Here is a 23,253-nt window from a genome sequence, read left to right as displayed (position 1 = left end):
ATCTTTTCCTCGGCCGCTCCTCGACAAAGGTCACATTGTCGCGGGCAGCAAAGCCGACACGCTCAAGTGCTGCATATAGCAAGCCAAGCGTGACTGAAACTACTTACCAAATCTTACCCTTTTCTTTTTCGCCTGTGTCACGACTATCTATGAGCATTGCATGGCGTTTTTGAGCGAAATCCCTTCATTTTGTTGCGTGGGGCAAAGGCATTCAAAATGGCTCGGGTGCAGTCGGCCTGCTTACACCTTATTAGACATTGGGTCTCATCGACAAAGGGGATATCAGCTTGGGGGACGGTATTCGGCGCTGGTCGATTTCGCATACCGTCTTGTGTGGAAACATCTCTTCGATTTCCTCTGCGCTTGGTCATGTGGTTGTGAGAGAGAGAACATACCATTGACCAGTTGCTGGCTAGCGCGCACGGACAGCTTTACCAATAAGGGGAGGCTTAAACATTTCAAAGCTTGAGTTCTCCATCCATGAGTGGAACATTGTCAGTCATGGAAACCAAAAAAAAAACACAGATGGGCAAGTGAGATCCTACCCGTCTGCTCAAATTGTTGTTATAGAAAAGCAGCAGAAGATGCTCGAGTTGGACTCGGGATGGAGTCAACGTCAGGAGGGTTGACACGATACCTTGATCGTGGTCAGTAGTGCCCACGACTGCATGATGATAGCTCAATATGAATTCTCATCCCTCCATCTCTGTTGGACTTGTTTTGTAACAGTATTCCACGCCACTGCACGTCCATACGAGAAGAGGATATCTCATTGCTCGTTCCTATGTCGTGGCCGTCCCCCTCTTCATCTCCTCGTCGAGAATCATGCCCTTTTCCCCCGCCCGACTCCCGTCTTCACATGCGATGAACTCGTCTCCGCCATTTTTGATGACCTCCTCCCTCAGGTCCTGCGGACTCCTCCACCGCCAGATGTGCGCCAACTCGGGTTCCAGTCGGCCCTGGATCGCCGCGACAATCTTGTCCCCGATCACGGGGAAGAATTTGAATCCGTGGCCCGAGCCGCCGGTGGCGAGGAAGAGGTGCTTGAGGCGCGGGTGCGAGGTTATGAGGAAGTTGCCGGTCGGGCTGTTGTTCGGTAAGTACATACGAGGTAAGTAGTTAGGTGGATGAGGTAGGGAGGAAGGGTTGAGCGAGTGAGGAGGTTGTTGTCCCAAGTGTTGCTTCGCGGTACAATAGAGTAGAGTGGCTGGCTACAACAAGTACGGGGTGCAGTGGGCTGGCCAAAAACAGGCACGAATAAAGAATGAATTATTACTTACGTGTCGCAGTACCAGCATATTCGCGTGCGCGTGAACGGTCTGTCCGCCATATGGGGCAGAATCTCGCCAAGGGCTTCTCGCAGGGCTTCTTCAGCTTCGCGCGGAATGGGGATGCCAACTTTGGGGACGCTGACTGCCACGGACCCCGGGTCGACGCCGTTCGAGTTGTCACCACGAGGGTCGATGATCGCCCTGGATATTTCAACGGGATTTCGATATCCATACCCATGTCGCGCGATTTTGAGTTCGTTCCCTCGTGGAGGAATGACAAACATCCCTCGACTCATGTTCATTATCGTCGGGCGGTCTGCCATCGCAGCCTGTTCTTCAGGGGTGATGTCCAAATATGCCATCGTCTGGCCGGTCGCCAGACATCGGCCTTGAAGGTCGATGAGGCTGGGACTCCACGCACCGGCTGCCAACACGGTCAGGTCTGCCTGGACCTGCTCCCCTCCGGCCAATTCCACGCCCTGGCAATCGTCTCCGGAGAAGACGAGCCTGGCGACCTGCGCGCCTGGGCGAACGCTTACACGGCCGGCACCCTCGCGCTGTATCCTCCTCAGGGCATAAGCGACACACGCTTCGGCATCGGCCCATCCTGAGTTGAAGTTGGCGTAGCCATGGTCCCCGCTTACATTGTCGTAACCGGTCGCCTTTCGAATCTCGTCATATCCACGCAATTCCCGGATCTTGCCCAAGTCTACGTCGCCGTGGTTCTCTTGTGCCAGTCTCCTCACATTGCCCAGGGATTCTTGCAGGTATGCGTCCTTGTCCTCGTCAGCCGTCAGCACGAATCCGGGCTCGTGGTATCTGCCTTCCCCTCCCCATGCTTCTGCCCTCGTGTCCCGCCAGAGCCGTTGCGCCTCAGAGGCCAGCCGAGCATAGTGTCTATCGGCATAGTCGGCGCGGACGATGCGGTTCGCGTCGACAGAAGAGCCCGAGGGGTTCGGCAAGGAGGGGGAGCCGTCGATGATGGTTATGCGGGTGCCATTATACGAGGGGTTGGAGAGGAGCGAGAGCGCCGTGGAGAGACCAAAGACGCCAGCGCCTATGATCAATATGTGCTGCGGAACTGAGGCGTTAGACATGAGGGGGAAGGAGGAGACCAGACCTGTATATATATATGTATATGTATCTGCTTTGCGAGATCAAAGAGAATCCTTGAACTTACCGACCGCAGCACATCGAGATACGAGGTCCTCTTAGCCCACCTTGACCCGGTTAAACCAAAGTTGACGTCGTTCTCCGCAGAAGAGAGTTGCGAGTCTGGACGGCGCGCGCCCTTGAAAGCCCGAGGTCGGATCAATCTCGGCTAAAGAGGAGCACAGACATTCTCGATTTTTGGGCGCAGCTTGACAAGGCACAAGTAAATATCGTTCCTCAGATCTAGAAAGCTCCAACATAGATGAGTCGTTGATTTTTGAGCGCGAAAGACTCATGGCGGAGGTCGGAAGGCTATATCTCGAGTGTTCGAAGATTCCGCACCTTGCACTCTCCATTGCTGCGAAGCGCGCAGCGGCCGCTCGTTCCACGTCAACATGCCTCAATCAGCGACGGCTTGTTGTTTCGCAGCCAGTCCGGCGGTCTGTATCTGTGCTGTCAGAGCCTTTACAGGCCGCTGCGAGAAGAACCGCATATAGATCCTCTTCCTCCTCGCGGCGCAGATACGCCTCCTCTACGACGAAGCAAACCCTCCCAAACCCCAACATCCCTCGTCCGGTAGTACAGTCCCCATCGCAACACAAACCCAGACCGACGCTCCTGGACCGCGCCACCGCCCAGGATGCGCTCGACGCGCTCGCGGCCAGGAACAGGAGGCAGCGCATCCACATGTCCTCCAACACGTACTTCTGGGTCACGTCGCTGTTTGGCTTCCTCCTCTCCACCTACGTCGCCTACACGTACATGTCCTACGCGCGGTCCGTCAGGGAGTCGGAGCGTCTCGATCTCCCGCAAAACGCCGACGTCTCGTCCCGGTGGCTGGACCTCTCGAGGAACTTTGACGACGAGGTCGAGTTGTCCGAGAAGCTCATGTTTCTGCGGAGCAAGAGGGAGAAGCTGTGCAGAGAGGCGCGGGGGAATGTGCTGGAGGTGAGTGCCGGTACGGGGAGGAATATGGAGCTGTACCGCCTGGATCCACTGGTCACGCCGGAGGACAAGAGAGTGCAGAGCTTGGTGTTCAACGATTTGAGTGGGGTGATGCTGTCACAGGCACAGAGGAAGTTTGAGAAGCTGCAGGAGAAGGCCAAGGAGAATAGACGGTTTTCAGGACCTGTGCAGTTCGTGGTTGGTGACGCCGGCGACAAGGGCCTGATCAAGAGGCCAGAAGGGGGGTTTGACACGATCATTCAAACAATGGGGATCTGCAGCGAGACTAACCCGGTGGCGTTTTTGAGGCAGCTGGGAGAACTGTGCAGACAACCCGGGGAGAAGAGCCAGGGGGTCGACGCGAAGATTATCGAAAAGGAATCTCAGCAACGTCTTGAGGATCTCGGCAAACGAAGTGTTGTCTCGGACCCAGAGCAGAAGAGGCAGCAAGAAGACGAGGATGCACTTGTTGCCGAGTATGGAGGTGACCTGGGAGGGAGGATTCTCCTCCTCGAACATGGCCGATCATACCTCGGATTCATCAACCGGGTCCTGGACAACGGTGCCAAAATGCACGCTGATCACTATGGATGTTGGTGGAACAAAGACATTGACCAAATCATCAGGGATAGCGGTCTGATTGTGGAGCGGAAGAGGAGATATCACTTTGGGACGACGTATGAGTACGTGCTCAGGCCGAGACCGAGGCCGAGACGTGGAAGTGAGGCAGAGGATGAGGAGGACAAGATGACAGGTGCAACGAAGAATGCTGTAAAGGATTTGGATTCGAGTCAAGGTGAGCAGCAGGTCAAAGGGCGGACGGGAGGATGGTTTCGCAGGAATTGAATTGAACGAAGACAATATAAGAGGGGAACTAGAGAGAGGAGATACTCGCTGAAGAAAGATATTGTAATTCATCATGTACAACGCAGCGCAAAGCGACCAATTCAACTCTTGCCCCTGGTCTTTTTTTTTGGTCTTCCTCAAGTTAAGGTATCCGGTACTTGTCCGTAGTGGAATTTCATTGACGCTGTAGGAAGTGGGAAGTGAGAAGACATGTACCAAGTACCGCGAGGCGAGGCTGAGGAGAAAAGGAGGGGGGCTGCACCGGGAGGACCAGAAGTACATACCGAGGATACCTGGGGTAGGAACACGTGCCTACCAACCATACCTATTTGTTGGTCCTGGGGACTAAAGTACAATTCGTACCCAAATTCATACTCGTACATGACTTCGTGGTACTTACATCACCTCTCACGGTCTCCCCTCATCGATCCCTCGACCCATCCATCAAGAAAAGCCGATCGGTTTCTCGCTTGAGGCCGTGCGTGAGAAAAGCCCCAGCGGATGCGTCACCCAAAATCCTCCTGCATGGGGATGTTGGGGGGAGATACAACCATAATGTGACAACGTGGAGGCAGCAGGGTACTGGAAGGGTACCCAAGACTGGGTACTGGGTACATGAGAAGGCCCGAGTACTCAGTACCACCGTACTACATCGAGTCAGGAATGATGAGCCTTGATGTGTTGCCAGGTGCCGGGGGTGCTGAGGATTAGGTTACAAGGGATTGAGGGGATGGATGGAGGAATGGATCCATCGTCAATAGGTGGATGGAGAGAGGGATGTAAGCGAGCAAGTGATCGAGAGATGTTCGCCAACACTACCTAGGTAGGTAGGTAGATCAAGACCGGCTGACTGACTGACAATCAGGGGTTGCTTGTCCCAGGAATTGCCTGCCCAACCTGCCCATCTAACCTGAGCGGGAAGTGTTCAACAAGTTCAACCAGAGTAACAATACGAGCACGGATGGATCGTAGATCCGGCTCAAGGTCCCGCGAGAGAGTTGAAGGTCAGGGGTGAAGAGGACTCGAAGCTGCTGTTGGGAACGAAGTTGGAGATGTCACAAACGCACATGGCTGGCTCTCCGCATGACTGCCAACTCTGTACGAGGTATTGCATCACGATATTACTTGGGCTGCAGATAAAGGCCTTCGCTAGATTGGCGGGATTCCAATGAGGCGCAGAGCGGTGTACCTAATCGGTACCGTGTCGCCGTGCTTGCAGCAGACTGATGCGAGGTGTGGATCACAAAGGGGTGAGAAAACGAGGGTATCACGATAGCAAACACCCAGATTCCCAACCGTGATCTCATAGATTTGCATATCCAAGCACCAGGAGGAGCGAGAAGGATGATAGTGGTGGTGGAAGACAAGTAGGATACAGGGTTGACCCGACCTGGATTGTACGGGCTGCCCCACAGGAATGACTCGCTGTGATGCGGGTGAGTCTTGCCTCAAAGCCTGCCGTGTTATGAGTTGGTCTTAGATTCACCAGCTTCGGTTCGTCAAGATGGCGTCGCTCCCGCAACTCACAGCACCCAATCACTTGGTCCAGACACCAGTAGTCCCGTGTTTCAGGTGGTGTCTGTTGCAGCTGCGCAAGCCATCATCTATTTCACATCGCGGGGTTGGGTGGTTGGGCGTGTCTAGACTCATGTCTGCTCTGACCGCCTTGTTGTAGACCAATCAATCACCCAAAAAGATGTACTCAATGCGCAGTGCTCATCCTTGCCACCAAAGTGGACGTTCGGACAGGCGAGGGTGCAGACGTGCAGGCTCGACAGGGGCGCATCTGGCCTTGGGGGCTAACCGAGTATCACGTGAAGATAAGGGCTGGACTTCGGCTGTAATAGACGGATGGAGCGGATAGTGGAGGCTTCGCCGCAAAGTCTGATTTTTTTTTCTGACGCTTGGTTCACTGACGTTTTCACGTTGCGCTGAATACGTCAGTCATGATGGCCAAAAAAAAAATTGAGCACTGTGGAGTTTTGTAAGGGAGAACCCGGCTTGAACTTGTCGCAAGCGACTCGAGTAGACATCGGCGTTGTTTCTCTACGGTGCGAAGTAAACAAGACCAGCTCGGGTGTATCAGGTACTGCCAGATGCAGGAGAAGTACGAGGTGCTCGTATCACCATCCAAAAAAAAGAGCCTGGGTAACGTCGCCTAGAGCAACGAAGCTTCTCATATGCCGTGCATCTCGATTGGTGGTGGAAAATGCAGGGCGACTGGTGATGGGCCTGGAGAACTGCCCGATGTGGCAGGATCCGTAAACTCAGGGAAAAGGAATTGTGCGGCACGAAAAAAAAGTGAGAGAGACAAAAAAAACTAAAATTCGAATGGGGATGGAGGGGCAGCGGGCCGCTAATTGGCGGAACGATGATCCTTGCTTGCCTGGGTCGGTGGTCATCGAGCCACCCCCTGGAGACTGCAGCAAAACTTAACTCTTACAGACATCGCAAGCGCATCCAGCTGCCTCCGGGTAACAACCTTGGCTCCAGAGCCGGGCTTTTCCAGAATTTTAGGGGCAGACAAGTTGAAGATCACTGTTGGGTATTCTGGTGTCAAGATTGACGGGCCTGCTCTACAACCTTTTTCCGCAGCACCAATACCCAGACACTGCCAGACCACAAGCGCTTACTCGAGATGCGGTTACAGAAACTTGGCTCTGGATTACCGATGTTATATGAGTCTTTCCACTGGCGGATGATGCCCGTCAATTGTCGGCTCGATTAGTGAGGGTATCAGAGGGGATGAAGAGACGAGAAATAGGGTTTATCGACATTTCCGAGATGAGTAAAGTGGTGTTGCATAGCTACAGTACGACCAAGTAGTTAAGTGACGGGCGGGCACATCACAGTTGACGGGACATGGGTTGACAGTGACTTGACCTTGATGTCTTGTTAGAGATGTGGAAAATCACACCACAATAAACTCTAGCCATGCCGCAACGGACGGAACAACAGCCTGACATCCCAATCGGCGATGGGTGCAGGCTGAATATAGCATTGCGCTGGTTGGGTCATGTTGGGCCGTACTGGATATGGCCGATGCAGCCATGACAACTTCACGACGTAACAGGTGGAGGCCTTTTCTTGTACTTGTACATGTAAAAGCAAGGGGTCCGGTCTGACTGGCGTCGGGCAGTGGTTTGACAGCCAGAGTCGGGCAAGTGCATCCGCGAGTCCAGCAGGCAGTTTATAACACTGTAAGGTCTTAGGCGCTCAGCGTTGCCTCCAAAGATGCTAGCCTGGCCCGGATAGAAGGGGCTAGTAGGGCTAGTGAGGCTAAAACAATGACACCGAGTTGAGCTTGGCGACTGGTCAACTGGCGCCTGGTGGGCACTCGGATCTCTTCTACTAGATACTTACGGAGTGCCCAGTGAAAAAAAAAATGGTGAGCAAAAGGGACTTTCTAGGTAGGGTCCTAGGTATCGAACTTCGCCATTGCTCCCTTGCTTGCTAGGTGACAGTTGGTGGCATTTTTAGGACTCAGACCCATTCTCGGAGTGTCTAAGGGCCCAAGTGTCCAAGCCGCCCACGAGGGTTTTTGCTTTGGGGTTGTTGTGGCGTGTTACCGCTCTTCCCCTTCCGCCCCCCCTTCAGAGTACTGCAAGTCTCTTCCTGCGCATTCCTGGCACCTCTCACCACAACTTGGTACACCAGCTCTTCCATCCCCTCCGTTATTACTCGTATCTCTTCCCCTTGACTTCCTCTACCACCATCTTGTCTCACTCATTCGCATTGTCCCTACTCCGGCATTCAGCACCTTGCATCTATCTATCTTGCTCACTTTTCATGCCACGGACCATAGCCCTACATCCGTTTGACAAACCGCCAAAAATCAATCTGGTCCGACCCACTTCCGCACACGACCATCTCCAAGCAAACAACAAAAGGTCTCCATCTCCATCTCCAGGACCCTGAGTTGCCTGAGCTACTTGTGTACCGAAGGGCACGGCCGCCTAGCAGGCTCCCATTACCGCCATTTCTCGCTTCTGCAGTCTCCCTGTTCATCATCACCAGAATACTCTTCTCCGTACAAGTCGTCGCCATCTGCCTGCTTACCGCCGTTTGACCTCAACAAGTCAAGTGGTCAGGACAAGATCTTTTTGACGCAAGGAGGCGAGGGTAGACCAATTGAAGCTGGGCCCTGCTCCATCTGGGAGAGTTTTCATTGCTCCACGATCCTAGCACCCTTGGTGCACCTTGCATTGCAGCCACGCATTCCAGCTGCCTCCATCCTCCAATCATCGCCTCGCCATCCACCCTCCCTTCTGTCACATCTTTCGCCCTCCCTTGTCCAACGCTACGCAGCTCGGCAGCACTAGTCCATCCCTCGACTGGTGTCGCCGCAGCCTGAATCATCATTCTGCCATTCGACAATTCCACCCTTCCTAAAAACAAAATTCCCTGCTTTCGGCGCTCCTCTAGGTTACCAGAAAAAAAACCCCGTTTACTGTTGTACACGACTCCCTCACCATCCATCCAACCCCCCCGGCCATACAGTGTGTCGCGACTTCATCCATTGTCCTGTTATACAACAGTGCACCGACAACATCTTCTCGTACCTCACCAAGCGGCAAACATATGACATTCCCACCATGGGTTACAATACTCGTCGGAAATCCCTCTCTTTGCCTTCGCTGGGCATCCATCTACCCAACGCCTCTCGCGCTCACCGCCCAATTCTGAAGACGACAACACCTCCTGCTGATGCCTCTGCGTCTCCTCCGCCTCCTACCAAGAAACAGAAGCGCTCTCATGATGGCGACGAACCTCTGTCCCCTGTGTCCTCTCCGCGCTCTAAAGTCGGCTCACCTGCGATCGACCTCCCAACATCGACCACATTAGCACTTGCTACTGCCGTGGAGCAGACGCCACCCCCCTCTCCAAAGCTTGGTACCCCCGTTCGAAAAATCGACACAGATGGTATCCATGATGACATTGTCATCTCGGTGATTGAGCAGTTGGAAAAGACGGGGAATCGCCCGCATCTGATCAGGGATTTGGCGACTATACTGGCTTCCACGAACGCCAGTATCGCTCAGTAAGCTTCTACGAATCGATCGTTGACAAGATTCTGGCTAATTTGCTCTTACAGTTCTGCAAACCCCGCGGCTTTACTTTCCTCGCGTCTGAGTCTCTACCTGAAAAGGCCATGGACTGCCTTGTCACCGTGCCCGTTAGCGAAGGAACTAATACCCGTTCACCCCCGGAAGGTCTTCTTCTTTCTTACAACACAACCGCGAATGCCTCTTCCTGATTCCTCGGATGACATCCTCCCTCCACCAGTGATCTCGGTCAAAAACCTGACCCCGAGCGTCTCGGATCATAGCCAGGTCGATGACCTGGACCAGCGAGACCGTGCCCGACTATCTCCCAGTCCGGAGGTAGAGTTGTACTCTCCCGACCTTGATCACGATGACCCAATGCAGCCTCCAACCCCAGGCGACCACTTCAGCGCCAGAAGCAGTCTGAATCCTGACGGCACGCCTGATGTTCGTCGTAGAACTAACCGCGCCCCGAGTCCTCCACTTGAGGAGGACGAACGCGGGTTCACTGAGACAGCCACTGCGGTTCGTGCCCGTGGCATGAGCCTACACAATCCTATCGTTCAAGCATCAATTGAAGTTGATGAAAAGACCCCGGCTGTTGAGGTGTCAGAAGAGACACCGGAGCAGCGTCAGAACCGTGATAGAGAGCTTGGGTTTGCCCTCTTTGGTCAATCTCATCAAGCCCTCCATGTGCCGGAGCAGAAGCTGTTTTCAAGCAGTCCAATGATTCAGGCGAAACCCGACCACCAGGCACCCGTGACCAAGACGAACTTGACTCTTGACCTGGATGGAATTGAGATGGGAGTGGCTGCCTGGAGCATGATGAGCCCCGAGCAGATCGACGTCGAAGAGCTCGACGAGATGTTTATGGGTTTCTAAACCCTGGCTATTGCCGCGACTAAAGTTGCTCGACGCCAGGATAGGCTCTCACCTCGATAGATTTTGTTCACCCTCCTAACATCTCGACTTTGGCGTTGGCTAGCGTTTCCAATCACTGCCAGCCAAGAGCTTCTGTGGTTGGCTTGTGGTGAAATGGCATGTTATTACTTTCGGTTTGTCGTCTGATGTCTGCAGCGGACAAAGCCATGTGTTGATAGAATTCCCATCTCATGAGAAGAAGAGATTTTGTAGCATTAGAGCTGGGATGTCGGAGCTGAGATTCTGGAAAAACAAGTGTATCATGAGCAATCAAACAAGCCGTGTATTCATTCTTCGCTACAACCTGTGGTTTCTCAACGCTCCCTGGGGAGTTTCAGCCCATCTTTGCTTTGTCAGCGACCAGTGTCCATTCCGGACTAACTGTTTGCAGTTTGATCACATTCATATGCCTCGTACCTCGTATCTTGAGTAACGTTGCGCAGTTTCCCCAGCCACGTTCAATTCAGTTTTGTAATCAGGACACTTTTCTATCTCCCTGTCTGCCTATCTGTTCCATCTGACGCTCACCAAGACGGAGAACGAGTGAGAAGAAACGAGTACATTAGGTGGTAGGTCTTTTGGCACTCGTAGCGTGACCTGATGCTTAGTAGTCATCGTTTGAAGTTGCAAATTTCCTACATTCTAGAGGAGCGCGAGGGCGGAACCAGGAGGGAACCTCACTGAGAGATCACTATCCATCTTATTTGTTGGTCATCTCCTTCAATATCGGTATGTGTCTGTCTGGCTTTTGGGTGGTTGGTTGTGAGCCGGAATCTCCGGTTTCCTTAGTTACGTTACTGACCTCAGAGCCAGAGCCCCAGAGCGTGCTCGGACATGGTCATCTGTCGAGGCAGAGGTTGACAGGTTTCTTTCTCCGAGGGTTGAGGAGAGGGAAGGGGAAGTAAGCCAAGTCTGTCCGGGAGGGTTGGTCAGTGGTTAGTGGTTATTCACCTTGCATACCCGTATTAATGTATACTACCCAAGGTAGGTGACTAGATGGCTAGACGACGGCAAGCTAATGAACAAACTAATGACTGGCTCATGACAGCCAAGACTGTCAAGTGGATGGATGAGTGGACGGGTTGATAGGGTGATATAACCAACATTCTAGCATACTTTTGAGCCGGCCGGTCGGTGCCTTATCTTATATGATGGTATGGTCCGGTCGGGTCGCTCGTTGTAAGAGATACGAGGTAAGTAACCCTCGGTGTCGACGGACCTTTTCATTTGCCGGCGATGGCGGCAGCGGCAGAGGCGGCGTGTCTACTTGCGTGCTGTAAGTAATTAGTTTCGTCTGGCACTCTGGCACTCTTGGCCCCCTTGCTTGCTAGTGATGGATGGGGAAAACCACTTACCATACCGCAAGAAGCCGAAGGGGGCGGCGAACGGCGCCTTTGTCCTCCAAGTAGACGTTGTGGACGTTAATTCCAATGACGGTTGAGCCTTACCTTGCCTTCGTTCGGGGTCACGGTGGTCCGGTGGATGGGTGAGCGGGTGAGTGAGTGGGCTCCAAGATGTTCCATGTACTCGTACCTCTGTGCCATCGATGAACTGTACACTGCCGCAGAGGTTCAGCAATTGTCGGTGTGTCGGTGTCGATGTCAAGACCCAGGCCCAGCCCCAGGCCCAAGCCGATGCCTCCAGCCGTGGGTGGTGAGCTCAGCATCACTGTGCGACGAGTATGGCTCGCTCGTCGACATCACGTCCTAAAATCGCTTTGCAGCTCATGAGAGATAGTGAGAGAGGGTGAGAGATCTCCGGTGAGGACGCGCTCTATCAGACCGAACCTGTGTGGTCGTCAGGGTCAGACACATACCCAGGGAGGTAGGTAGGTAGGTATATACCTCAGGCCAGGTATTGCGGAGCCATTTCACTCGTGGAGCCAATGGAGCCTGCCGACCCGCCTACCTGGTCCGACCAAGGGCCACATACGCGCATGGATGCAAGTATGCACTTATACATAGAGTGAGTGACTCCTGGCCATTCACTCACTCATTCATTCACACATTCATTAGTACCTAGGTAGTGTATCAGATACCGATCTCGGAAGGAAACCCATCCTCCCCTTGCCATGATTCCAGAACTTCTGCGGGGCCACCAAGGGTTTAGTCACTAACTACATTGAGAGTGTCGAATTGACTTTGCGGGAGGTTGGTTTATGCTATCTATGTACCTCGTATGCATGCATGCCTGGTCCTTTTGATCTCTGAGAATGGTTGACCGGCGGGCTGGCCTGAGTAATTGCTCCCAATCTGGTGGAGGGAAGTCACCGTGTATACAATACTTGTATACAATAGTCGTGTACCCAGGCACGTGCTCTAGTCTCGAGTGGCCCAGTAAAGACATATGTATTACCATGGTGTTTGTTTGTAAAAATAGGTAGTTCCATAGTAGTCCCTCGCCAGTACTCCAGCCGTACTCCAGCCGTACGTACGTACGTGCTTATAAGGGTATGTTCATGTTCATGTTCATGTTCATGCTGTTATCTGCTGTCCACATAATCGCAGTACCGACGTCATGCTCCTGCCAACTCACATGTCCCGGGCCCTGGTGCCCTTATAATAGCTTTTGATATGTTGAATGGTGAATGATGCTGGTGACATCCATCATGTTTAGAAGATTAGGATATACACCTCCATGGCAAAGGAGTGGTGATATCAATCGGGTATTCTGTTTAATTTTCTTGGTTCATTCCTCCCTTTCGGATGAACGACTAACCTCCCGGTTTTCGGCCGTACACGAAATGAAAGTTGACGTAGAGATGGTTGTGGAAATCCTGCAGTTCTCGGAGGACGTGGGCCACGAGCACCCGGCACTCGTCTTCAGACCAGCCCCGGTAACGGGTGAGAAAGCCCAGAGCAAAGGGCTCGATGGCCGAGCAGACCTGTCCGAGCTGGTATTTTCCAAGTGTCTTGAGCTTCGGGTCGCGTGGCCATACACCGACAGGGACCTGCAACGAGGTATGAGATACGTCAGGTAGATGTGATGGCGACCAGAGTACCCAGAAGGTAGGATGAAACAAGAACAACTCACTTTGTAGATATCATCTCGGACGTCGACAAAGCCAGCATTACTCATGCGTTCTCTCTGCTCTTTGGCCACGTCGAGATCCTTACCAAATACCTTGCTGCCCTCGTTCACTTCGTCTTGCCATCGTTTCAGATACGGCGCCCGGGTGAGCTCGGGATCGTCGTCCGATTTGAGGTGAGTCTCGTACTCCTGCATCTCGAGCCACCCGCCTGGGTTCAACGATCGTAGCGCCTGCTGGTATAACCTGTCCCAGTCTTTGATGCTGCCGACCATGGTGCGGCCGTGGATGAAGTCGTATCGCTCAGCCTCGGTGGTTGCCTCGACCCAGTCGCTCTCGACGTCATCTACGTAAAACCTGACATTCGGAGGCACCACGTCCGGCTGGATCGGGCTGAGGTCTGTGCCAATCACCGAAGCCATGGGAAATTCATCCGCAAAATCGACGGCCCAGATGCCAGTGCCGGTGCCAAAATCGAGCACCCGCTGCGGACTCGCCAATATTGGTGCGCGAAAAAGTCGGCCGTCTAAAGTCAGGCGGAAGACGTGGTGGAGGAGATCAAGGCGGGCTTGTTCTAGTTCATCGTTGGGGAGGGTGTATGCGCCTTGACGGTAGGCATGGTACCGTCGGCCATGTTCGTAATGGTATTTGTATACTGAGGATGCCAAAGATGTGCTGGCCGCTGTGGCGTCGTCGCCCAAGGTGGAGTCTACATCACTCGGTTCATTTGACTATCAGAAGAGATCAGCCATGAGGTGTGGGTAAACAAGGTGCGGAATGAGGTGCGGAAAAGGGAAACTTGGTCAGTCTCACGTCTGGCTGGATCTCAGCATCTGGATTTGGTGCAGCTGGTTGTTCGACGATGGCGCCCGGCTCCAATGACTGTTCTGGAGATTGCTTGGTTGTGTCACTCATATTCGAGTCTTAGTGCAGCCTTGTTCACCCCTTTCAGTGGAGGCTTGGATTGTGTTCGACGGGCGGCGGGGAAGTTCGTGGAAGGACGGGCCGCACGGCGCAGAGGGCATTTGTACTTGAATGCGAAGCCGGTGGATGGTGGTAGTTGCACACAAGGTGCTCAAGGATGCGGTACGGTCCGCCCAGTGCTTTTAGGTACCACCACTACTGCCGACTAACTATACTGCCGTTGGGGGGATGTTGGGGGTCGGAGCGTTAGTGCATCGTTAAACCTCTAGGCGCATGTCTAGGCTTCCGGAAGGCCTGACGGGCATCCGCAGGCTAGCCTAACACATACCATGGCCACCACGACCTGCCTATCTCTCGCTATACTTGTGGGCATCGGGGATCAACCCCCACGATTGCGTGAGAATCGGCCATGTCCATTCATCCATTGGTGCCACCCAATTCATCTTGTCTGCGTGCGTCTCCATCGAGAACAGACTAAATCCAACCTGTTAAACATGTCCAGACGCAGTGGAGGCATTCAGGCATTCAGGCATTCAGTTCTTGTTGGTTCGGCGCATCTCGTGGTAATGGATCCATCTTACTCCTCTCCATTATTCATTCGTTCAATCCTGCCACTACCTTGCTCTGTGAGTCTTGAGCCATGGCCTCTTCAATCCTTGATGGGTTTGCCCCGAGCTCCCTGACAACTACCGTGGCCATCCTGGTTACCACATGGCTCCTCTATCTGATGTCACTTGCTCTGAACCGGCTGTATCTGTCGCCACTCGCAAAGTTTCCTGGGCCAAAGGCTGCCGCCCTCTCACGATGGTACGAGCTCTATTACGAGGTCGTCCTGAAAGGCCAGTACTCGAGGAGGATAGATGAGATGCACCAGCAATATGGTGAGTCGACTTCGGGTATAACAGTCATCAAACGAGTCAACTAACATCCATCCAGGCCCTATTGTTCGAGTCGCCCCGGATGAGCTCCATATCAAGGACAGCGACTTTTTTGACGAACTATATGTCAAAGTCCCACGGGTAGACAAGCACGACTGGGCAGCTGGGAGGTTCGGGAATCATGGCTCTATCATCACTACCGCAGACTACGCTCTACATCGTCGTCGTCGTGCAGCCCTCAATCCCTTGTGAGCTTTCCAGGGTGCATGCGGAGCGATAGCTCTTTGGACACGGTCAAGATTCTAACCTGAAGGTAGCTTCTCTAAACGGTCAATCATGGACTTCCAACCAGTGATTCGACAGAAGGTTGAGCAACTAAGCAGGACACTCCGTGAGTATAAAGCAAAAGGCGATCCAGTGGTTTTGAGCGAGGCATTTCCAGCCTTTGCCGGCGACATTATCACAGAATACTCGTTTGGAATCTGCTACGACCATTTGGGTTCTCCGGATTTTTCAGAATCTTTCCATGCCGCATTCATGGCTGTCGGCGAGTTCGGCCATGTCGCAGTCCAATTCCCTTGGTTTCACCCAGTGAGTCCCCCCTTTGGTGCTCAAGCAACTCCACGACTGCTGACATAGACATAAGCTCTTGAATTCACTTCCGGATAGCCTTGTTCGCAAAATGCAACCAGCTCTAGGGTCTCTCCTGCAGCTTCAGACGGTGAGTCGGGCACATCAAGCCCTCGGAAATGGGGTTCCTCTAAACGCTGCCATATAGGATCTACGAAATATGATCAAGCGACTGACCGAAGGGGACGAACTTGGGGAGGGAAAGGTTTCTCATCGCACTATATTTCATGACCTGCTTCAAAGTGCCCTCCCACCCGAGGACAAGGGAAACCGCCGCATGGCAGACGAGGCCCAAACCGTTATTGGAGGCGGCCTCGAGACGACTGCGTGGGCGTTGAGCGTGGCGTCGTTCCACATTGTGAACACCCCTCGAATTTACAAGCGACTACACGGGGAGCTTGCCCAAGTGATGCCCGACACATCCTCCATTCCAGATCTATTAGAGGTCGAAAAGTTGCCCTACCTTCGAGCCTGTATCACAGAAGCAGTCCGCCTTTCGTATGGCATCTCTGCACGGAATCCTCGAGTGCTCAACCAATCCCTCCAATACAAGCAGTGGACCATACCTCCACGAACCGTTGTCGGCATGTCGATTGTGGATGTCCATCACGACGAGAATATCTTCCCCGACTCCCGTTCATATATTCCAGAACGATGGCTGGGGAATCCCAAGGCACCTAACGGGTCTCCACTTGATCGTTACTTTGTTGGATTTGGGAAAGGGAGCAGGAGCTGCCTCGGGATCAAGTACGTATCATTACTGTGGTCGCATTGCTTCTTCAAATACCCTTGAGCTGATTTCTTGCTAGTCTGGCGTATGCTGAACTATTCCTTCTCATGGCGGCTCTTTTCCGACGGTTTCGCTTTGAACTGTTCGAGACTGACAAGTCGGATGTCGAGTTGAAGCATGATTTCTTCCTGCCGAGTCCAAAGCTGGATTCCAAGGGCGTGCGGGTCAAGGTTGTTGAGCTCTATGAGTGAATTGATGACAGTGACTGACCCGGCACCATATAGTCGTATATATCATATCTATCCTTTGTCTCGGCCAACCTCTCTCCCTTGTTCGTCACATACACAAATCTGAATGATCTGAAATGGCCCTTCTCCCCCGATAGTATCAATTTCAAACCGACGAGACAGTGAATCGTGCTTAGTCACTCGCTACGGTTGCGCGTCGCGTCGCCCAAAGCGAGCCAAGTTCCGACTGTCGACCTTAGAGAGAATGTCGATGTACTCGGCAATGAGTCCCTACAGTCTGTACAGTCTGTCTCAATTCTGCGAGCTCAACAATTAAATGGGAGGCGGAACCATCGGGGCAAGTGTTGGCTAGCTACCGGACGCGAACTACATGCTTGGTGTGTACAAACTGGTACTTGTGCATGAAATCCTTGCTCTTTACGGCGCGGCTCGTTCCTGGTCGTTCATTCCCGCTTCTCTACTTCCTTGCCAGGAACCCGATTAACCAGTTAGCGAGCTACAACTGGCAGAGCGATCTGCAAGGACACGACAAGATCCTGAACCCTTTGAACCCTCCAGTACCGGCCCAGTGATGGAGACTCGGGAACCCTTGATGCAGCAGCCGGGGATGACGGCTTCATCTCCGCGCTTTGACATGGCATACATCGACCAAGTCTCGCAGGGACGACGCAGCCTCAGCACGCCTCTTATCGAGCCATTGATCACAGGCACGGGCGCCAGCATCTACAGATCCAAGATAATCCCTGCCATACGGGCCGCGCAGTCCGAGATTGTGCTGGTGACGTGCTTTTGGGCCGCGTCCGTGACGCGCGTACAACTCTGCGAAGCGCTCAAAGACCTGTCCAGGGCAGTGCTGGCTTCCTCGTCGACGTCGTCATCATCTCCGAGAAAGGTATCAGTGCAGATATGTTTCTCGTCGAGCTCACTGGCGCGCAATATGCTCCTTCCAACGCCTTCGGAAGGCCAGGTCTACGGCCCTGAGAGCTGGGGAAAACTGGGCCTCCCGGGACCCGACGAGATCAGAGGCTTGAATTTGCGGGTGGTGCGCAAGTTCTTCTGGCCTTGGGGCATCGTCCATTCAAAGTATGTCATAGTTGATCGAAAGCTTGCCATCTTTCCCTCGTGCAATGTCTCGTGGGAGCGATGGTTCGAGGTTGCCATCTCGTTCACGGGGCCGGTTGTCGACCATTTACTGCACTTCCATACGGATTTCTGGGACAAAGGGAGACCTCCGGTGCCGCCATCACCACCACCTCCAGATATTCGTGCCACCACCTCGGTCACAGATGAGACCACCGCTACAACAGTCCCGGTAACCCTGCTGCCCTCGCCGCACACGCCGGCCAAGCTTCCAAACCACCTCAACCCGCGCGTCCTGCTCGGCCAAGTCATCCCATGCATACCCACCGCCGGACCACTCCCGTTCCCCGCCACGCCGTTGTTGCAGACCACACACCACCTGCTCTCGACGGCACAGTCGAGGATCGTCCTGCTGACGCCCAACCTGACCGAGCCGACCGTGGTGGAATCCCTCGTCGAGGCCCTGGGGAGGGGCGTCCAGGTCTGCATCTGGACCAACCGCAACTTGATGACCGTGGAGCAGATGGTCACGGCGGGCACGACGACGCCGAGCTGTGTCCAGAGACTCGTCGACAGGGCTTTGCACTTGGGACGGTCTGCGCTGCTCGAAACATTCTTCTTCGACGCTGACGACGGGCCTGGTGTGTTGCCACGGCGCCGGGGACAGAGTCGAGAAGATGACGCTGGTGATCAAGATGAAGAGCGAGACCAAGAGTCCATCCCCGTCAAGCTGCACGCCAAGGTGACCATTGTCGACGGCGAGCGCATCCTGTTGGGCAGCGGCAACATGGACGCGGCGAGTTGGCGGACCAGTCAAGAATTGGGCGTGCTGGTCGAGAGTCGCGAGGTTGTTGACGAGTTCAAGAGGTTGTGGAGGTATAGCAAGCTCTGAAACCCCTGGACCTTGACGCTTGACCTTGCTTGACCTTGCTTGACCTTGCTTGACCTTGCTTGACCTTGACTGACCTTGACTGACCTTGACTGACCTTGACTGACCTTGACTGACCTTGACTGACCTTGACGGTATCCATATGCCTGTCTGTTTGCCTGTCTGTCGGAATAGGTGGGGAAGACAGGGCAGGCAGGCAGGCATCTTCTCTATCAATCAAACTACCTATCCTCCAGCAAAAGGATCAATTCCACCCAAGGGGCTTCGTCGAATGCTTACTTGCCCGGACGAGCCTTGAATCCTCTGAGAGAGAACCAGAGGTTCCTCTGTGACGGAGGTATGAGGGTCTTCTAACGTTGTTATTCACCACGGTCTGCTTTTCTCAGGGTTTGATCTACGATGGATAAGATCCATGCTGAGTGGCGATCCGCCAGGGGCAGGGACCTTCACAGTCTACTCGGTACGGTCTACAGTCTACAACGACCAGAAAACATGACAAGTTTTCGTTGGCTTGGAATCGCGATAGCTTTGAAGAATGAATCGACGGGCAGACAGCCTTGTTAACACAAAAATATTGAACCTCCCCTAAAGTCCTCGAACCTGGTCAAGCCTTGGTCAGCCGTCGGAGAAGCATCAACGGTTTCCCAGCCTGGACCACATCGTTTGGCTTGACGAGCAACTTCTCGACCGTGGCGCCCTCCATGCTCTGCTCGGCCTTGACGGGGATTTCGAGCTTCATGGCCTCGAGGATCGAGACGACCTGCTCGAGCTTGACCGTGTCGCCTTCCTTGACCTCGACTTTCCACACGTTGGCGTTCAGGGGAGCTTCGACGGGGATGATTTCCGGGTCTGAAACATACAAACAGAAAACGTCAGTCTTTGGTAGATATTTCACTGGGAGGGGGAGAAAAAGAAGAAGAAAATGATGTGGGGTGGGGGAGGAGACATGTACATACCATGCAGCAGCTCCTCGACGGTGTCCATGCTGATTTTGCCGGCTTCCTTCTCCTTGCTCCATTTCTCGAGGAGTTCCTTCTCCAGCTTGTCCATTTCGGCCTGTGCCTGGCGCTGCCGGGCGCGGATCTGGGCGACCTCGTCCTTGGTCTCCCTCAGGAGCTCGTTGTGTTCCTTCATGTCGAACTCGGTGTCCTCGTACTCGTACTCGTAGCGGCCGCTGCGGAACGTTGCCATGATCCCTTCGTACTCGTCCTCGGTCACCTCGTAGAAGGTGATCTGGTCAAAGTCCTCAAACAGCCACGGCTTCTCCGCGCTGTAGCCTCTCTTGAACCCGAGAATGTCGGCGCCCGGGATCGAGAGGCCCGTGTTCATGTACCCGCCGGGCGACTCGACGTTGTATAGTGCCATGCATGACCCACCCCAGCCGACTTGTCCTTCTGGGGTGTGTACCCGCGACGGGTTCATCTTGGGGCACTGGATGCGTTGACGCGGATCGATCGGCAGGGCGATGGGCAGCGCTACAAAGAACCCGACCGCAACCACCATCAACGATGATTTTGTGTATATATCTCGAAGCTTACGACCGTGTTAGAGAACCTAGAATGCATAGAAAGCAATAAACTTACCTGTTGAAGCGTGAATGCGTTGTTCTTGGCCACAAACTCCATCGGATCCGGTAGGTACGAGGCATACGGTCTCTGCGTCTCCATGTACCTCTGTAGGCTTTCCTTCTGCCTCTTGCTCTGGAATGTGATGGGGAGTTTATACTTGCGACTTGGAAACTTGGCTTCGCTAAGATCGCCGAGTTCCTTTTCGAGCTGGAGGAGATAATCCAGCATCTTCTGGCGGGGCACCTTTGTCGAGTCGTAGTAGAGCATGAGGGAATTACCGCACGCCATTCCCGTATGCATATCGCCGTTGGAGAACGAGATCTCGCCCCTGTTCTCCCGCAGCTTTCGATACAGGGCGACCGCGCGGCAGCGGTAGTTGAGGTCGAAGGAGCCGTGGCCATAGTCGATCAGGATGAAGTCGTCGCCGCCCTGCCGATACGACACGAGCGGTTGGTTGCCGTGCTCCTCGATCTTGTGGATAATCGCTGGCTCCCACTCTTTCTTCTCGAAGGAGGGTGGAGGTCCCTCGTACTTGAGTGGTGAAACATTATCAAACCTGCCTTTCCCTTGGCAACAATCGTGGATTGAGCCTAGGAAATCTTCAACTTCCTTGCGCTTTGCAATGGCGTCCTGGTACGACACTCTCTTGAATCGCAGCTTGTTGCCAGCCTTCATCTGCCCGAGTCTCCAGTACTCGGCCTTCACGATTGTTGTCGCCGACACAAACCCTCCGAAGTCGGGCGCGTCGATGGGGAACAGGCACGGGTCATCGCCGGTCCAGTTCACAGTGCCGATGGGGTATCCGTATTCGATGACATTTGAAGGATGTGCACCACCCTCCCCTCCGTCAGGACGTGCCCATTTGGGTTTCGGACCAATCAGCCTAATGCCCCCTCGAGCGGCATTGTGTGAAATCGTCCAGGTGCTGTCGTAGAACTCTTCAATGGACTCGTTGGTGACGAAGCCCTCATCGTAGGGCCCAGGCATGGCCAAAAGATCCCATTCCTCTGGGTACGACGGTATTAGATTCTGTGGCAGTGAAAGCTCGCCACTGACATCTGGTAAATCCGTCGTAATCACCAAGAAATCGCCAGCCGCGAGGGCTCTCCCCTGATAGCCACCGACAGCAGTCATCGGCGCCGTTGCTTTTGAGCCGAACCACGTTGCAATGCTCGGAAGACCTCCGTATATTGCCAAATACGATCGACATCCACCTCCTGTTGTCTTGCCGATCGTGAGTCGCTGGCCAGCTTGGATCTTCAGCCGCGTCCACATGGGTGCATCCTTGCCGTCGAGCTTGACCTCCATCGGGGCACCGCAGATGGCAATAATGGCTGGCCCGAGGAATTTCAAGTCCGGTCCACTCAAGGTGATCTCAATGCCTTCCTTGCCAGGAGGATTGTCGACGAGCGCGTTGGCTATTCGGAACGCCAGAGGATCCATAGGACCGGAGTGTGAAAACCCTCTTCCGATGGTAGGGCGGCCCGGCCAGTCTTCGATCAAGGTGTACGCGCCCCCTTGTAAGACATCTATTGCCGCAGGTTGAAATTTGAACGTCTCGAGGAATTTTGTCATCGTATTGCCGGATTTGAACGTGCTGTCTTTCAAGATGGCCTCCAGGAACTCGATGTTTGTGGGTGGCCCAAATATCTTGGAGCCTTCAAGCATTTCACACATCAGTTTGAGGGCTTCGGAACGGTCTGATGCATGAACCATGACTTTTGCCAGTAAGGGATCGTAGAATGAGGTAACCTTAGTCCCCGTATGGATCCAGCCATCAATTCGAGAGCCCGGGACTTCTTTCCAAGACACATGCTGTAGTGTGCCTGGTGATGGAGCAAAGTCCTTTGCCGGATTCTCTGCGTACACCCGTACCTCAATGGCTGCTCCTGAAGGACCCTTGGGCTGAAGACTGCTCAGGTATCCACCATCAAGTCCGCCCTTACCAGACAGCTCTGCGTCGGCTTGCTTCAACATCAACTCCACCAGATCGATTCCATAGCACATCTCCGTAATGCCGTGTTCTACCTGCAAACGTGTATTCATCTCGAGAAAGAAGAAAGCGCCTGACTCGTCGTCCACAAGAAACTCGATGGTCCCGGCGGAACCATAGTTGATCGAGGCCGCCAGACGGACAGCCGCTGACCCTAGCTTTTCGCGGAATTCGGGGTGTTTCCCGACGAACGGGCTGGGGCACTCTTCAATCACCTTCTGGTGTCGCCGTTGAATCGAGCATTCGCGCTCTCCAAAATGTATCGCTTCACCGAGCCCATTGCCGAAGACCTGGACTTCGATGTGATGTGACGAAGGGTAGAACCTCTCCATGAAGACGCCCGAGTTCTTAAAGAGAGTCTCACCACGCGATTGAACTGTCTTGAATGACTGACGGACTTCTTTTTCGTCCTTGCATGTCAACAAGCCCATACCGCCTCCGCCGGCGGTAGCTTTGAGTATGATCTGGAGGTGTCAATAAATTCATCCAGTTCGAAGAGTCGTGCCTACCGGGAAACCCAATTTCTTTGCCTCCTCAACTGCTTCATCCTCTGACTTGACAAGACCTTTAGTTCCTGGGACGATAGGGACGTCGGCTCTTGAAGCAAGTTCACGAGCCGTGTGTTTGATGCCAAAGTCCTCTATACACTTTGGACTTGGACCGACAAACACCATCCCCGCCTCGGTGACATGCCTGGCGAAGTCGGTGTTCTCAGACAGAAATCCATAACCAGGAATGACCGCGTCGGCTCCCTTGGATTTTGCGATATCAATAATTTGCTGTGTATCGATGTAGCCTTTGGCATCTGGCCCGCTGAGCAAAACAGCTTCATCCGCAGCCCCTACGTGTGCCGAGGCGGCGTCTGCTCCCGTGTAAATAGAAATAGTCTTGAGCCCAAGCTTGCGGGCTGTCTTGCATATCCGCACCGCTATCTCTCCTCGATTCGCAACCAGCAATGTCTTTAATTTCTCCATCTCACGAAGACTGGTGATGAGGAACAAGCGGCAGCTGACGCACAGCTTTGCGGATGCGAGGGATCTTTGGCATTATCAAGCGGTGGTGTAATGGCTTGATATCAGTGGAAGCCACTTGCCGTTATTGGCCT

At 53.7% G+C, this 23,253-nt stretch overlaps 7 protein-coding genes across 7 annotated transcripts; 4 read left to right on the top strand and 3 right to left on the bottom strand.

Moving 5' to 3' along the window:
* Positions 1–782: 782 nt before the first annotated feature.
* Positions 783–2,368, bottom strand: AYO20_04421 (hypothetical protein; the record flags this gene model as incomplete). Its single annotated transcript, XM_022642717.1, has 2 exons — positions 783–1,086; positions 1,281–2,368. 2 exons carry the CDS (start codon positions 2,366–2,368, stop codon positions 783–785), a joined length of 1,392 nt encoding a protein of 463 aa, XP_022501275.1.
* A 349-nt stretch (positions 2,369–2,717) lies between these two features.
* On the top strand, positions 2,718–4,214 carry AYO20_04420 (hypothetical protein; the record flags this gene model as incomplete). Its single annotated transcript, XM_022642716.1, has 1 exon — positions 2,718–4,214. The coding sequence occupies one exon, from the start codon at positions 2,718–2,720 to the stop codon at positions 4,212–4,214; it is 1,497 nt and encodes a 498-aa protein (XP_022501274.1).
* A 4,595-nt stretch (positions 4,215–8,809) lies between these two features.
* Positions 8,810–10,141, top strand: AYO20_04419 (hypothetical protein; the record flags this gene model as incomplete). The annotated part of the gene is made up of 2 exons (XM_022642715.1): positions 8,810–9,255; positions 9,310–10,141. 2 exons carry the CDS (start codon positions 8,810–8,812, stop codon positions 10,139–10,141), a joined length of 1,278 nt encoding a protein of 425 aa, XP_022501273.1.
* Positions 10,142–11,443: 1,302 nt separating this feature from the next.
* AYO20_04418 (hypothetical protein) lies at positions 11,444–14,123 on the bottom strand (the record flags this gene model as incomplete). The annotated part of the gene is made up of 7 exons (XM_022642714.1): positions 11,444–11,454; positions 11,536–11,572; positions 11,629–11,687; positions 11,738–11,848; positions 12,899–13,130; positions 13,214–13,939; positions 14,022–14,123. The coding sequence occupies 7 exons, from the start codon at positions 14,121–14,123 to the stop codon at positions 11,444–11,446; spliced, it is 1,278 nt and encodes a 425-aa protein (XP_022501272.1).
* A 649-nt stretch (positions 14,124–14,772) lies between these two features.
* AYO20_04417 (hypothetical protein) lies at positions 14,773–16,621 on the top strand (the record flags this gene model as incomplete). The annotated part of the gene is made up of 6 exons (XM_022642713.1): positions 14,773–15,013; positions 15,069–15,258; positions 15,328–15,601; positions 15,657–15,731; positions 15,789–16,387; positions 16,450–16,621. 6 exons carry the CDS (start codon positions 14,773–14,775, stop codon positions 16,619–16,621), a joined length of 1,551 nt encoding a protein of 516 aa, XP_022501271.1.
* Positions 16,622–17,189: 568 nt separating this feature from the next.
* AYO20_04416 (hypothetical protein) lies at positions 17,190–18,590 on the top strand (the record flags this gene model as incomplete). Its single annotated transcript, XM_022642712.1, has 1 exon — positions 17,190–18,590. The coding sequence occupies one exon, from the start codon at positions 17,190–17,192 to the stop codon at positions 18,588–18,590; it is 1,401 nt and encodes a 466-aa protein (XP_022501270.1).
* A 601-nt stretch (positions 18,591–19,191) lies between these two features.
* AYO20_04415 (urea carboxylase) lies at positions 19,192–23,122 on the bottom strand (the record flags this gene model as incomplete). Its single annotated transcript, XM_022642711.1, has 4 exons — positions 19,192–19,436; positions 19,544–20,120; positions 20,171–22,612; positions 22,658–23,122. The coding sequence occupies 4 exons, from the start codon at positions 23,120–23,122 to the stop codon at positions 19,192–19,194; spliced, it is 3,729 nt and encodes a 1,242-aa protein (XP_022501269.1).
* Positions 23,123–23,253: the final 131 nt, after the last annotated feature.

This window comes from Fonsecaea nubica (genome assembly GCF_001646965.1).
Source record: "Fonsecaea nubica strain CBS 269.64 chromosome Unknown Scaff23, whole genome shotgun sequence".
NCBI classification, from domain to species: Eukaryota; Fungi; Ascomycota; class Eurotiomycetes; order Chaetothyriales; family Herpotrichiellaceae; genus Fonsecaea; species Fonsecaea nubica.
This window is presented reverse-complemented; position numbering and strand designations above follow the sequence as displayed.